Below are 17,213 nucleotides of genomic sequence, written 5' to 3'. Positions count from 1 at the left end.
CAAAAAGAGAATTTCAAGTCTATCTAAAAAATGTTAACTTATGTTGAAATTTGGTACTGTATAAATAGAAATTAAAATTGAATTAAAATCCACAAGTTTAATAGCAGAACATTCAAAAATAAAGTCTTCATTTAAATTGGAAAACTGTTATTGTTACATATTTACAGTTCTTATCCACTAATATGCAGGATCCGCCCCTACAGCCACTTTCTCTTATATAAGAACTAGCCAATTTAAAATTATTTATTGTATTTAACAGAGAGGCTGAATTATGATCTAACCAATGTTCATTAAAAGATATAGCTTTAATATTCAAATTGGCCGCAGATAAAAATAAATTGAGAGCTGAAATTTTTGTTAAATTTAAACCTTGACAATTGTAATGCATTATTAAATCACAGTTAGTTGAATAAAAAGATTGATTACATAAACCTTTTAGTTCGTTATTTTGAGCCAGTGAATTTGTTTTGTGCAAAGAATTATCTAAGTTACTTAATTTAGCAGGTACAAGGTCATTGTCAGAATGAATCAGTTTAAAATTAAAGGAGAACTATCATCTAAACAGGAATCTAACTCTAACACTGATGGATCACCCTCAACACTTGACACCACACATTTGCTCTGCTTTTTCACAACACTCGATGGTTTTGACTTAACAACTTCGTTATAGCTGAGACCGCCTGGAACCAACCGGGGGCTGATAAGACCAAGACCAGTGCTAACAGAAGTACTAATTAAAGAAGCAAGAAAAGTGGGTTTACAAATAAATGAAAACAAAACCAACTACATGAAAATAAGTAGGCAAGATGACGAGGAAGACCACTTAGAAGTATTAAACTATAGGTTCCAGAAAACTAGTATAAGTATTTGGGAGTGATGATCACAAACAATAATAGAGAAGAAATAGAAATTCAGAGCAGACTCAGCAGCAGAAAGATCATACTGGAGTTTAATAAAATTATTCAAAGGCAAACTGCTATCAAAAACCACTAAAATAAGAATGTATAAAACTATAGTGCAACCTGTATTGCTATACGGGTCAGAAACCTGGTCTTTTACCAAAAAATCCCAGAAACGCCTTATTACTTTTGAAAACAAAATTTTGAGAAGAATTTTTGGACCAGTAAAAGAAGGAAATGCATGGAGGATAAGGAAAAATATAGAGTTAAAAGAATTATATGGTGAACCAGATATTGTGGGAATAGTTAAGAGTAGGAGGTTGAGATGGATGGGCCATATTAACCGTAGAAGTGAGAGAGAGATGGTAAAGATGGTACTCAGAGGTATACCTAGAGGTATAGGACTTGAGAGGAATGGGAGCAGACTTGGAGCTGGCAGAGGATAGAAGAGCTTGGAGGCACATGGTTGGCGAGGCCAAAAACCACCTAGGTTTCCAATGGCCACAGGAGTAAGTAAGTAAGCGGGTCTTGAACCCAGGACCTCCAGGCTGTGAATTCCTTACCTTAGCACTGAACTATCTGTGGTTGTTGATAATTTGTTTTCAATCGGTTAAAGAGGAGCGGACAGTTGCAATGGTTGCAATAAATACTTTTGATACTATGATTATGTTTAGGCCTCAAGTTGTTGAATTGATTTTCTGGGAGTTGAGGAGGATACCGGTATTTGAATGTAGATGAATTAATTAACATTGCTAATGTTATTATAATTATTGAGATTAATTCATCTTCCCCCCTTAAATTGTTCAACTACAAAAAAAATTGCTCAAATAACTAAAAAATAAATATTTGCATTGTTATTATATGTTAAGCAGTGTTCCATCACTGTATCTAGTATCACAACTATCACAATTAACGTCATCGGTAACTTATCACAAAAATCTGTAACTTATGCATTAAACAGATTGCAAATAACTTCATTTTGTGATGTTCTACAAGCCTAGTGTAAGTGTTTCACAAATTGTATGTTTGTCAAGTGTTGGTTTTGGTTAGGCATATGCCATCCACCATGATTGTAAAGTTGAACAGTATTTATGTTGGTAAGTTATTTAGAAAACTTGATCTTCAACTAATGTTTCTAACATGTGTTGGATCCGATTCACCATTCATTAATGTAATTACTTAACTTGTTTCATTTTTGAGTAATCTCAGGATTGATAATGTTACACCATGTACATATAACAGATCAATTTAATTAAATATTATTCACCCTGTTTTTGCTTATTTTTCATGAGCATTGTTCCACTATTTTTCTTTCGTACAACACTTTTTTACTCTTCGCATTTTTGCGCTAAACTTTCTCGTTTAGGAGCTGCATGATACAAAAAGTAGACCGGAAGTCATTTTTTCACAGGCTGTATCTCCTAAACTAGTGGGTTTATGGAATAAATATCACGAATAAAAAAGTTTTTAAATTGCATGTTCTATCCGAAAACATGATAAACTATAGGGTTTTAATAAGAAATTTCAATTATTGCTTTAGAAAATGTTGTATGATCCTTGTTCCACTTCAAAACTTTTGTTTCAAAGCTGATTATTTTCCCATAGCATTCTCTATTATATAAAATTGTAACAGGCTAAATAACCACCCTAGATAAACCCACTAACAACGAAGAGCAGTGAGCAAAAACGAGTGTTCTAAGTAAATAAGCGATGGAAGTGACTTAAGTGCACTCTGTCACTCCGAGCAGGAGCAGGGTTGAATCGCCGTCGAGTCGAGTCCACTGACACAGTTCGTTCATCGCCAGTGCTAATGCGGCGTTGCCTTACATTGCTTAGCGCCTGGCGAGGGTTCGGCAACACCGCGCCCGCGCCGTGAGTCACTTATCGATCGATACATGCCTGTGACGTCGAGGAGACTGCCACGCACGTAGTTCAACAAATGTCCGCTCCACTCCACGCGCGCTAGTGTGCCAATTTCGGCCATTTCGGGATTTTGTTTTACTGGGACCCACTCTTAACATTAGGTATATGAAAATTGAAAAGTTCTTTTTAGAAAGGAATTACGACCTTAAAGGACAATTTATGAAATGATGGATAGTTTTGCGGGAGGTTTTACAATGTATATTTAAATAATCTCTCAGCCTCTTTACCGAATAAATGAACGTATCAATGATTATAGTATTACACATAGTATAAATAAGTCAACCCAACGTATGTCATTTCATTTTCATCCAAATGCTGAATTTGTGTCAAAAACACTGAATGTTTACAGCTGTTAAGTTAAGCAAATGGTATTATACCAAAAGCTAAATTAGAATGTTAGCGTCGGCTGCTAGACTTTTTAAAATTTAAAACTTAATTTATAAGAAACTGAAACCTTAAACTAAAAGTATGGCTTCGACATTCCCTAGTTCTCAAAATTATCTTTCTTTCTACACAAAAATCATAAAAATCCGTCAAGTGGTTAATTCAGAATCGTAAAAAAAACCCTGTCACGTTTTAATATATATGATTTATTTAAACTAGCTGTAACCCACGGGCTTCACCCCGTTTGACTTCAAGGTATTAATAAAACTATTAATCGGTTAAGTTAACCTGAAATAAACAAAATACAGTAAAAGAAACAAATAATCACACCTGATTTTAATAAGGTAATACATTGAAAGAATAACAAACAAATAAGTACAGCTGAGGTATTTTTAACATTAGGTATATGAAAAGTTCTCTTTAGAAAGGAATTACAACCTTAAAGGGCAATTTATGACATAATGGATAGTTTTACGCAAGGTTTCTCGTCATGACGAACATTTTAAGTATATGGTTTATCGGGGTGTGATTTGTAGTTTTTTCAAAAGTTCATGGGTACTTTTGTCTTTATATATAGACTAGCAGAGTACCCGTCCTTCGTACGGGGTTGGAATATAAGTATAAAATGCTTATTGCAGTTATACTCAAGCTTTGCGTTTGCAATAAGGGAGGACACAGTTTGATAACATTTGCTTTTTTAAATTTACAATATTCTATAGTATTACACATCTACCATAGCCATAATGTTCTACCACTTCACCTAAACAATAGAGAAAAATAAATTATCAACAATTCGCAAAATATCAAAAATTATTCATGAAAGGAAAAACATAAACATAGGCTAACTGTAAACAATCCTACTTTGACAGTTCTCATTGCGAATCACAGTTTTTTGTTGCTGCTTGGTCCAAATTAGCTGTTTTCATAAATAAATGCAAAAAAAAAATATAGTGCTGCACCCTGTTGGTAAATCTTATAACTTTGTAATGCTTTTCCATATCATAGAACCAACTTTTTTAGTTGAAACAGCTGACTAAATTCTTTAATTCCCTCTAAATATGAATACTCATAAGGTTAACATGGGGAACTCCAGAGCCACTGGGGCGGAGCCCGAAAGGATTTTTGATATAAGAATATGCCTATATGTTAATCGGGAATGTGAGCTATCATCATGCCAAATTTCAGCCCAATCCGTCCAGTGGTTTATGCGTGATTGAACTTCATACACACAAACAAACAAACAAACAACAAAAACTTTCACATTAATAATATTAGTAAGATAAGATAAGATATTAAAAAATCAACATGGACTGTGCGTATGATATTTTTTAATCCATACACTATGTTTATAGTAGCACTTAAAACTTCACTTAACTCTTTAACTAGGTAGATAGTACAGATAAAATATGGATCTCCTTTATGGGGCAATATAAGACAAGCCTAACCCTAAGACGATGTTGAAATTAAATCTAATTTTAATAATGATGTGTAATGCAGGGATGAAACTGAACATTGCAACGTGTTTAGATTAGTTATTTTGTATTAAAAAAAAAAAATACATCTTAAGGTCTAACTTATTGATACAGAAATTGTTTAGCATAATTTCTTCTTGGCAGGACATTCGCGCGCCAGTTGTCTGAGTGTGACTGTCTGTCTGACATCTTGAAATTTAGATTGTGTTGTGCGATATCATATTCTGCATAGAGACCAGCTGAAGCTAAACTAAGGCACCGTACCTGTTTTGAGCTAGTTCTAAGTTAGCTACTAAAGTTGTTAGCTGTGATTACAAAACTTATAGCTATAATATAAATAAATGTTAAAGTAAAATATCTTTCCCTGTCGGTATCGGAATAAACTTTTGGCATTCGATTCTTGATACCGATCCCAATATCGAAGTATCAGTGGCATCGATAATTAACATATCCCAATCTAATACTCATTTTAGAGGCCTAAATTAGTTTTATATATTCACCAGGACGTAATCTATGTCTGGGTTTTCCGATGCATCGGGATTTCGATGAATGTTGAATCAAATCAAAATTTCGATGCATTGCACACCATTAGGTCCATCCATACTTAAAACTCAATAATGTTCTGAGTATGCCATTCCACATTAGGAACAAAGGTTGTTGTTGTAGAGAAGAAGAAGACAGTCGACAAAACGTTGACAAAGAAACTTTTTTATCTGAAAAAGATGTCCAAGAGATTTTATTTACTAATGTACATGTTTTGTGTTGAAGGCTGCTGCAGCAGAAGGACCTGTACAAGATGGCGAGGAACTCTGGAAAAATGAGCCGAAAAAGCCTCCAGTGTAAGTAAAATTAAGTTGTAATCCATCTTGGCAACATTTACTGACATATTGTATATGTGGAGGGGATTGTAAAGAAAATTTGATTTCTCTTATCCTTATAAACAAATCAAAGACACACGTAATCTTTAACAAACCCCCAGACAAAAAAAAAACCAAAAAAACGCTCCACATATTTTGTTTTTATAAACCATTCAATACATTGTGCTCTCAACTACATCTCCATATTGCAATTGCATGTTAGGAAAATTCAAACTTACCAATAACCACTATGGAACAGCTAATAACTATATTGAAGGGCACTAAAAATATTTAAAGATGATTTTTTATAAAATGAGCCTTAATTGACTTGTCTACGCCCATAGTAACACGTATATTAGGCTGTATATTGATTCATTCTTTTTGGGACACGGTGTATGCAGGCTCCATAGACCTGTAATTTTGACTACTAGTAGTACGCTTATTCTGCGCGTAACGGGATGAGTGAACATGAGCGCAATAATGAAAGAGTCCACCCACACCTAGCATACTTACCGGTGTCACTAGTGAACACAATAATGTTATTTGTATGGACAAATCAACCCATGAGTCGGGGCAAATAATGGTGAGTCGGTGGCTCAGTCGGTAGCGTCACGCGGACTTCGGGCCCAAGGCAGCAATGTCGTGGGTTCGGATCCTGGTCACTGCCACTAAATTTTATCAGTACAGTTCACCTTTGTACCGTACCGGCTCACCCCTTGCTTTGCTGTAAACGATCCACGCACGGGCGCTTAGTCTATGTGGACGGGCAAATGCAAGGTTAAAAGAGGCTGCCAACCTGTTAAAAAAAAACCAAATCTCAGTCAACAACAATCCTAACTTCTCGTCCATTAATTAACCAAAGTCATTGGTAATATACGTAATGTATTTCCTGTTTCCCTCTCTTCTCATAGCATTTTATTATTGCAGATACATTAATCTAACTGTCACAAAGAGTTCCCACACTCTGAACTGTTCACCTTGACTACTTCCTTCACCACTTCCTACGTCGTGGAGCTGTTTCCCTCTCTTCTCATAGCATTTTATTATTGCAGATACATTAATCTAACTGTCACAAAGGGTTCCCACACTCCGGACTCCTCGCCTCGACTACTCCCTTCAGCACTTCCTATGTCGTGGACCTGTTTCCCTCCCTTCCCATAGCATTTTTAGAATTGCAGATGCATTTATCTAACTGCCACCAACGGTTCCCTCACTCCGCACTGCTCGCCTCATGCTCGATACTGTACATTATTCTAATTATCACAAAGGGTTTCTACACTCCGGAATGCTCGCCTCGACTACTTCCTTCACTTCTTCCTACGTCGTAGACCTGTTTCCCTCCCTTCCTATAGCATTTTAGAATTTCGAATAGATTAATTTAACTTTCACAAAGGGTTCCCACACTCCGGACTGTTCACCTTGACTACATCCTTCACCGCTTCCTACGTCGTGGACCTGTTTCCCTCCCTTCCTATAGCATTTTAGAATTTCAAATAGATTAATTTAACTTTCACAAAGGGTTCCCACACTCCGGACTGCTCACCTTGACTACATCCTTCACCACTTCCTACGTCGTGGACCTGTTTCCCTCCCTTCCTATAGCATTTTAGTATTGAAGGTATATTAATCTAACTGTCACAAAGGGTTTCTACACTCCGGACTGCTCGCCTAGACTACTTCCATCACCACTTCCTACGTCGTGGACCTGTTTCCCTCCCTTCCCATAGCATTTTAGAATTGCAGTTACACTAATCTAACTGTCGAAAAGGGTTTCTACACTCCAGAATGCTCGCCTCGACTACTTCCATTACCACTTCCTACGTCGTGGACCTGTTTCCCTCCCTTCCTATATCATTTTAGTATTGCAGGTATATTTATCTAACTGTCACAAAGGGTTTCTACACTCCGGACTGCTCGCCTTGACTACTTTCTTTACCGCTTCCTACGTCGTGGACCTGCTTCCCTCCCTTCCTATAGCATTTTATTATGGCAGATACATTAATCTAACTGCCACAAAGGGTTCCCACACTCCGGACTGCTCGCCTCGACTACTTCCTTCACCACTTCCTAAGTGTTGTGGACCTGTTTCCCTCCCTTCCCATAGCATTTTTAGAATTGCAGATACATTATTCTAATTGTCACAAAGGCTTCCCACACTCCGGACTGCTCACCTTGACTACTTCCTTCACCACTTCCTACATCGTGGACCTGTTTCTCTCCCTTCCCATAGCATTTTTAGAATTGCAGATACATTATTCCAACTGTCATAAAGGCCCCCCCACACTCCGCAGCGCTCGCATTGACTACTTCCTTCACTATTACCTTCACTACTTCGTACATCGTAGTCCTGTTTCTCTATTTTTCCATAGCATTTAAGTTTTACAGATACGTTAATTTAACAGTCATAAAGGGTTTCCGTACTCCTTTCTTTTCACTGCTCACCTTTCCGCTTCCTTTACCACTCTCTACGTCGGGGACCTTTCCCCCCCCCCCCTTCGCATAGCATTTTAGTATAAAAATATACCAACATCTTTGAATATTTAATATTTAATGCCAACATTAAATTGAATAATGTAAAAAGCTGCTTTGTTCTAAATACATACATACCTATTACTTTTAATTTAAAGGTGAATTTTAATACTGAAAATAAACGGTATATAACTGCCGACTAATATTGTTAAGTTCAATTTATTATTCTAAAAGTTGTGAAATTTAATTAGCTTAAATAACATTATTCTGAAAGCTGTGAAATTATAATGATATATATTCATAGACGCCAAACTGTTTACTCCTTGAATGAAAGAGCTTAGAGTAAAAGTCGTTCTCTCTGTCTTAAGTAGACAACAAAATTGTTGGTCGCAAAACGTAAACAAATAAAAAGAAGAAGAAGGTAGCTCCTAATGTTATTCTTATGGGACGAATTTAAAAATGTTTTTTAAGTATTTTATTATTACTACTGAGTGGAATCGTCTAGAATTTTAATGGTGTCTTTACACTGGTGTCATAGCTATTTGTGCAAAATTTGAACGCTATAAGTGCAACGGTTCTTGAGTTTTAGGTGCGAACACACACACACACACACACACACACACACATACTCCAGCGGACAACTTTTCTCCTACTCCGCTATACACGATACATAGATTCGTTCACTTCGTTCACTCATCTAATATTGAGCAAAACTTTACACCAACCTAATAAGCATGCAATTAAAATCCTGAATTTATAATGTGCAATGTTTTTCGCTGAACTGTGAGTCACAACACAGTATATAGCCTTGTTACAATAAGGCGTATTCACGGCATTTCTGTTTTAGGAATCTCATTTGGAACCTTACAAAGACAACCGAGTGAGACTGAGAATTTCATTTAGCCTGGTGTACAGTCTGTTTAAGAAATAGGAGTGTCCGGGTTCGTCGTTTGCCTGTATGTTAAACTTGGACACATTTGAATGTGTCCAGATTTATCGTTGTCTGTTTTCATCGCTGTTCACGTTTATCGTTGTCCAACTTCGTCATCGTCCCATTAGGATGATCCAAATGAGTAACGTATATTCACTATACAATTAAAAAGTACAACATGTAGTAAAACGAAACTTGACTTAAATCATGTAAAAACTAACTGATAACAAAAAAATCTGGTTATTTATAACAGATGGCAATAAATGTTGTGAATTTGATACAGACAAAAAGCACAAACACTTCACCTTCCATTTTGCTGAGATTGAACTACTGTCCTTGTCTTCAAGAAGTTTTTTTATGCTTTAGTTGGTTGGCGTGTTTTTTAAAGACTTCCATTGTTACCTTCAACTTTCCACTTGTTTCGCCCACTATAGCTATCTGCAGCATTATCGACAGCGTTACTACCGTATTCCTTTGACTTATTATTGATGGTCGCACCATTCTCAACACTGTCACTACTAAGGTGTTGTTTCTTTACTTGCCCTGTTTTACATATTCTCCTTATGTGATTCTTACTCCCGCATTTGTAACAAATTAGATTTTTAATGTTACAATTCCTTTTAAGATGTTTACTACCACATATAAAGCATGGTCTTAGAGATATAACATTAAAATTTTCCTTCTGAGGAAAACTGTTTAATGAAGCACCTTTTACTGAGAAAAGAGAATTAGCTACGTTAATGACTTCTGGGAACGTTTCATAATCCTTTTCTATAAGTTTGGACCTTATATTGGTATCACATATTCCCATTACAAAAGTGTTAACAAGTGCTTGTTGGAAAAATTCAATGGGGAATTGAATTGACAATCATTTACTTTATGCCTCAAAACATTGGCAAACTCCATCAGACTCTCGCAGTTCTGACGTAGTGAAAAAACTTGACACTTTCCATGGTAGTGATTTTTTTTGTTTTAAAGTTGTCCAACAACAGTTTAAAAAGTTCTCTATACTTAAAGTTGCGACACACTTTTCTCGCACTGAAAAAAATGCAGTCGCAAACGTTTGCCGAGGATAACTCAGCCTACAATGGCTGGGTGAAATTCTAGGGTCTGCGATGAGGGAAACCACTACGCCAAAAGCCGGGTCTAACCGGTATAGGACTGGCTCATACAAGGGCACTGTGAACAAGTAAAAAACAAGTCACCAAAATAAACGTGTAATAATCACCACCAGGCCTACGCCGATTCTCCACTCTCCTAGGGGGTCGTTGCTGACTACGCAACTCGGGCTTCATCCTAACTATCCAATAGTTAAGCCCAGAGTGCCTAAAACAAAGTGAGTTACACGATGATTTGCCAGTAAAAACCACAATGTGAGTTATTGCCAGGCGGGTCTACTCCGCCACTATAATCCAATACACGACTCTAATGCCTAAGCTAACTATCAGACAGTTCACTCAATAACAATACCATATAATATTACACGTATACTATAGGCAGAGTGACTACACCTCTAGTAGCTGGTCTCAATAAAATACCAAGCCAAACAAGCAAAACTAAATGTCAATTGCACTACTATTAAATTATTGAGCTACTTAGACACGCTTACCACAGCCTAAGTTTCAAGTTTTAAGTTTTATGATATTTGTAAAGCAAGTTTTGTATATAATAATTTTGTAAATATTAGTATAACGACGCAATCTATCCGATATACTTCGGTCAAAGATTAAAACAACAAGTATTCAAGTAAGTAGTAGCAGAGAAATAAATATTAAATACGTTCCAAACACTAGATAAATATATTATCTGATAGCCGGTACTCCGCTATCCAAGCTACCAAGATAACGTGTTGGATTACTAAACAAGCTGTTCAGGTTAAATTAAAATATTTAAATGATTAATCAATAATAACCCTACTGCTACTACTACTACTGCTACTATATCAACGTTATATTACTTAGCTGTGCTTCTGTTAATAGTGTCACATATTCCCTCGAGTGACAGGGGGGAAAGGGAAAGTAGACTAAATAAAAATCCAAAAGTGACTTACCCAGATGGTAGAGCATTTATTGAACAAGTTAACCTCTCAGTCTGTAGATGGCAAGACCTTGACCTACCGTCCCTACAACACACTTACTGCCCTGAACCCTACGCGTACAAAAATACAAGAAACGAAGACGACTGGTCCTGTACCTAACGCCCCTGCCTGGTCATCCTCTTGTCCCGTCTCCGACGTCCTCCTCTCGCGGTCCTACACCCCGCCTGAACTCGCACCACAACACCGACTTGGTCCGGGGTCTCTCCACACACTGACTCGAGCGACACCTCCGTCGACTTCCCCACCAGTTCCGGGAGCAGTGTACCAACTACCGGTAAATCACATTATGTTTGTCCCAATGACGGGGGAAGACTGGGGCCCCCGTCACAATAGGCTAATAAAATTAGCTAGATGAACACTTACAGTAGTTGATCTGCGTACTTCAAGAAAGTGTTGTAGGCCTAGATTAAATAATTTAGAATAAAACAGTTGAGATATGGATGAACTATATAATTAGTCTTGTAGATGAAGAAATTTAAAATAAAAAACACTTGAAATGAGTTAGCTATATAGTACGTAGAGAGTCTTGACGGATGATGTAATCTTGAAGAATATTTTAAAAAGTTGAATTGTATAGGCTTAAAGAGTCTTGTAGATAAGGACAAAATAGATGAACTATGTAGTTCTTGTAGATGATGACATTTAAACAACACGTAGGTTAACTGTATGGTGTGTAGAAATGTCTTGGAGGATGATGTAACCTTATAATGGTTTTCACTTGAGGTAGTTAAACTATATAAAAATATCTAGAAGGCTGCTAACTATCTTGAAATTATGTAGAAATGTCTTATGGAAAGTTCTGCACTGATTTGACGGAAGACTAAAGAGAAAAAGAATATTTAAATAATTCTAGATGAACCACCACGGAACTACATGTTGATCACTTAGAGAACTGCTATGTAATGGCCTTCACTATGTTATTTGCAGTGCCACCACGGAACTACATGTTGATCACTTAGAGAACTGCTATGTAATGGCCTTCACTATGTTATTTGCAGTGCCACCACGGAACTACATGTTGATCACTTAGAGAACTGCTATGTAATGGCCTTCAACTACATGTTGATCACTTAGAGAACTGCTATGTAATGGCCTTCACTATGTTATTTGCAGTGCCACCACGGAACTACATGTTGATCACTTAGAGAACTGCTATGTAATGGCCTTCAACTACATGTTGATCACTTAGAGAACTGCTATGTAATGGCCTTCACTATGTTATTTGCAGTGCCACCACGGAACTACATGTTGATCACTTAGAGAACTGCTATGTAATGGCCTTCACTATGTTATTCTAGATGAACCACCACGGAACTACATGTTGATCACTTAGAGAACTGCTATGTAATGGCCATTTGCAGTGCTACCAACTAAAAACACTAAATGTTTACCAATAATTTATTTTAGTTAATTTAACAGTGAAATGAATGATGCTTATAGTTGACTTAGATAGATCTTTTAGTGTATACATTTTCTGTTTAAAATAAGATTTGTTAGTAGTTATTAAACAAATTATGTATTTTGTATAAATCATGCTAAAATTAGGTAATATTGTTCAAAATTTACAACTCAAATTTACAACTACTCGGGTGTTTTTCCTGATGACCTGAAGAATTACATCTTACCCATTCACAAATCTGGTCCTACTCTAGACATCCGCAACTACAGACCTATAGCTATCTTGAACAATGCGTCCACTTCAAGGAAAGGGAACATACTCTAAAACCATTAGGAAGTACTCATGAATATAATACTAGAAATAGGAACAATATTGCAATACCCATACATAATTTGGAACTATTTAAAAAGAAACCTACTTATGCTGGAGCACTGTTTTTTTCCAAATTACCATTAACCTTAAGACAAGAGCCGAATCCAAGAATATTACTTACTTACTTCTTCTTGGTGCGTGCTTCCAGCTTCAAGTGATGCCGACCACACGGTGTCTCTCGTATACATAGCTTGCTAATCTCCAACAGTTAGGCTCAGTCAGGATTCTTTTGAGGGAACAGTCAGGTTGAAGTTTTCTCTTTAGCTCATCTCTCCCGTCTGACTTGCTTGGACAATGCAGGAGGATGTGTTCTAGAGTCTCTTCTTCCAATTGACAAACAAGACACAGGGGTGAATCTGCCAGGTTAAATCGGAAGAGATAGGATTGTGTAATTATATGTCCTATTCTTGCTCTTGAGGCAAACGATGCTACTGATCTGGGAAGGTGTTTGAAGACTTCGATGTTGTTGGGTTCTTTGAGGAGGCTATAAAGATGGGGGCCAGTAGGTTCATCGTTCCATCTCTCTACCCACCTGTGTCTCAGAGTTCTGTGAGCTGTGGCTATGCAACTGGAGAGAGTTGGTTGCTTCGGTGGTATTGGATGCATGTTGGAGGCTGCTTTTGCTATTTTATCAGCTTCTTCATTTCCATGCAGTCCGCAGTGACCCGGTATCCATTGTAAACAAATATTTTTGCCTGAAGCTAGATCCAGGAGATGAAATATTTCTTCTGTTATATGATAATAGTTTGAAGGCTTGTATTGTTTTAGAAGCTGTAGTGCGCTTTTTGAATCGCTGAGGATGCATATGTTCTCACTCTCCAAACTTATGCAGTGGGCAGCTGCTGCGTTGATGGCTAGAAGCTCGGTTTCGGTGCTTGAGCATGAATTTGTTGGAACAAAAAAGGAGGTGTTGGAGTGTTCTGTGAAATAGCCGGCTCCAGATTTTGGTTTGGTGGGGTCCAAAGACCCATCAGTGTATCCAAAGAATCCAAGAATATTAAAAAGGAAACTTAAAGATTTTATAACGACTAAAGCATTGTATAATACACAAGAATTTCTTGACCCAGAGTTTAATTCAAAACCTTCTGAGACTTGAAGGGCTTTTGGATGTTTAGAATATTTTACTGCTTTCTTATTTTATTTATGATTGTTATTTGTTTTGTTGAGAATCTCTATGTAATATGCCACGATTGTAATTGTGACCGGGGGCGTAACCGGGATCGATTTAAAATAATAAGAATACTTTAGTGAGAGGTAAAAGAATGTTTAATCATTATTCAAATAAAGTGGATGGACAATATGATAAAGATAATAATAAAGACAATAATAAAAATTGATGATAAAATAATTACAGGCTCCTTTTATTTAAGTAGGCCTAAGCAAATGAAATTTATATATAAAACTCTAATAATTATAACTAGGTGAAACCCGTCGAAATCGACGGTTATTTTCAAGGATTACGCTAATTCATCTAACTGCGATAAATTGAGTGAAATTGTACATATTTTGAGCATTTAGCATTGTTTAAAGATTAATAAGTGTAAAAACAATAATGATAGTTACCAAATATGGTTGATCATTCAATGAATAAAATATCTCCCATACTGTACGTCATCGGAGTTATTAGTATATTATCTGGTATCTCATCGTTTGGATTAAACTTTAAATAGTATTAAAATCGTATTGGTGGATCTTTTGTAGTTAAACACTTCCGTGATTTCATCAGTGTAATGCAGATTAATCTATGATTTTATTTGAAAAAAATATCTGTTGGGAAGACACGTTCTAACTTCAAAGGGAGATATCCATTACAGTGTAAGTTTGATTTTTCCTTCGTCTCGTCGCGTCAGTTCACAGTTTTGAGAAATTTGTTGTGGGGTTACTGTTAAAGCTGGAATTCCTTGACATGGGGGATGTCAGTTAGTTGTCTCAGCCATATCAATTACATAAAGTTGTCAATATAATCTCTCTACGGAATGTGAGGTGTAGTGGAATATACTTGAAGTGAAGTTGGCTTTTATTCTTAAACTGTTAGGGGCCTCCTCATTTATATGCGGCTTCATTGACAACAAATAATGCAAATGACATAGCAATGGGACATTTCCAAAAAGCAAAAATACTGTAAATTTGCTGTTACCTAAATACACATGTTACGTTTACATGCATTGTTAATCAACACATCTTATAAAGGATGATGTGATCTAGTTTAAAAGGAATATGACCTTTCTGTCATGACAGTAGCTGCTTAAATATTATTTACTCATTGGGCCATATTTACAGCCAAAATGTTGTGTTATTTTCAATAACATAATATGGGTAAGTTACATAGATTTTTTTGCTGCTGATCAGTGCACTTTAAAAATATATATTTTGGAGATAAATTAAATGGTTTTTGTTGCAGAGTAGCGCTAGTAAACATGCACAACCCTTTTCGTTAGTCTAATAACATTCAAAGGCTCTCTAAGAATTCAAGTTCTTATTTGTATAGGTACATATCTATTTTATGTTTTCACTAAGCGGAATGAATACATCGAAGTAACCTCTCTGAAAAGTCTGCAGTATATTGCAGTTTTCCAGCTTAATGACTTTATCATGCAAATATTTCTACATAAATATTGTAAAATGTTTTATCCAGTTGCTGTAAACTACTTTTAATTTAACAAAATATGGACACGGCTCAAATAGGCACCGTGCCCTTCTGCACTTGTAGGCTATTATTTTGTATTGTATTACACAATTTAATATTTTTCCAATGATTGAAAACATGTATGACAATAATCTCATGAACCTATGATGATCTGTCTAGAACAATATGATAAAAATAAAGACAAAATGGTGAAAAGGGCAGTCACCAACCCGTAAAATAGATATAAGGTCAATAAGAAATAACTTTAAGAGTTACTGTGATAAAAGGATTTTCCACTGATTTCGTCATGGTATATATTGCAAAACATAACATGATACAGAAACAAATTAATTTTAAAATCAGAAAATAACATTGCAAATGCTTCTTTTGGACAATTCAGTAACTCCAATTAATGTGTCTTGTTTAAAATACAATTTACAAATTAACAGCTGTTTCATTAAAAAGTATTATCCACATGGCCAAAATGTAAACAAATCTGTAGAGGGATCTTTAAAGGCTTCTGGGGCAGAGCCCTAAGGGAATTTACTTCGTTTTTCTTTTGATAACCCATCTACAGACCAAGACCTTTCTTTTGACACCCCTACCAAGTTTCTACGCCCAGCCGTTCTCTCAAATTAGTGGAGACAAAGTTTCCAATTAAATTTTTAGATTCCCCCATGTTAATCTTATGGGAGAAAATCCAACTTTGATGGAAGATCCTGCCCAAACTAATAAAGATATCAAAAAACGAAAAACACTTTGCAAAACTACAGATCAGGGCAATTCTTTTGACATTTTAATCATCAAAATCGGTCCAAAATTGAGGGAGGAGTTCTGTTCACAAAAATCGGCTTAGCGTATTATATATATATATCAATATTATTATTATAGTATTATTATTATTATTATTATATTATTATAGTATTATATTATTATTATAGTATTATATATATCAATGTGGCGGATCCAAGATGGCGGCCAAAAATGTATACCCAGTCAAAATGAAGTACTTACTACTCTACAATGATCTGATGTGGTCCGGAGATGATATCTTAAGAAATGTAGAAAAAAGTAGGGGGGGAACTCATTTAAAACTCACCCTGTATTAAAGTGCTGTGTTTAGTAACTGCACTCTCAGATCATGATGGGCAATTGCTCACAATAACTACTATGAGTAAAGAAAAATCCAATAACCCTAAAATATTATTGGAATCAAAAAGGGTTTTTAGCAAAAATAACATTAATGGTTTTATAAAAGATTTAGAATTTGAGAACTGGACACAACTTTACCAAACCCCTATTGATAAAAAATTTACATTTTTTTACAATATTCTAAGGTTTTACTTTGATAAGAATTTTCCTGTGACTAATGTTCGTACAAAACACGGATTTAAGAATTGGATAGATAGAGAGATCAAAGAAGAAAGGCAAAACTTATTAAATGCTTGTAAAAACAAAAGGACAAATAAAAATATGACAGTTAAATTGAACATAAAGCAGCAAAAAAGAAGGTTAAAAAACTCATAATTGAAAAGAAGAAACAATACTTTCACAATAAAATCACTTTATCTGAAAATGTAGCAAAAACTACTTGGAATTTAATCAATACTGAACTTGGAAGAAATTCTTCTAATTTACCATCCCAGATTATTTTAAAATATAATGGAAATTCTGTTACTAACCCTGTGGAAGTTGTCAACATAATGAATGATTACTATGCTGACTTAGTTGATAGCACAATAATTCCAAATTTGAATAATAAAGATTCCTTTGGGGATAGCCC

General features: G+C 35.7%; 1 protein-coding gene across 1 annotated transcript in view; it reads left to right on the top strand.

Annotated features, from left to right (window-relative positions):
- LOC128990431 (nucleolar transcription factor 1-like) overlaps positions 1-17,213 on the top strand; it is a 158,479-nt gene that overhangs the window by 82,990 nt on the left and 58,276 nt on the right. Inside the window, exon 12 of the mRNA XM_054412793.1 lies at positions 5,447-5,517. Coding sequence (XP_054268768.1) covers positions 5,447-5,517 — 71 coding nt within the window. The remainder of the gene's footprint in view (positions 1-5,446; positions 5,518-17,213) is intronic.

The sequence above is a fragment of the Macrosteles quadrilineatus genome, unplaced genomic scaffold, assembly GCF_028750875.1.
Source record: "Macrosteles quadrilineatus isolate MER2022 unplaced genomic scaffold, UCM_ALF_1.0 Scaffold_3__2_contigs__length_128488019, whole genome shotgun sequence".
NCBI lineage: Eukaryota > Metazoa > Arthropoda > Insecta > Hemiptera > Cicadellidae > Macrosteles > Macrosteles quadrilineatus.
The sequence above is the reverse complement of the archived record's forward strand: the minus strand, read 5'-3'. Positions and strand labels throughout refer to the sequence as shown.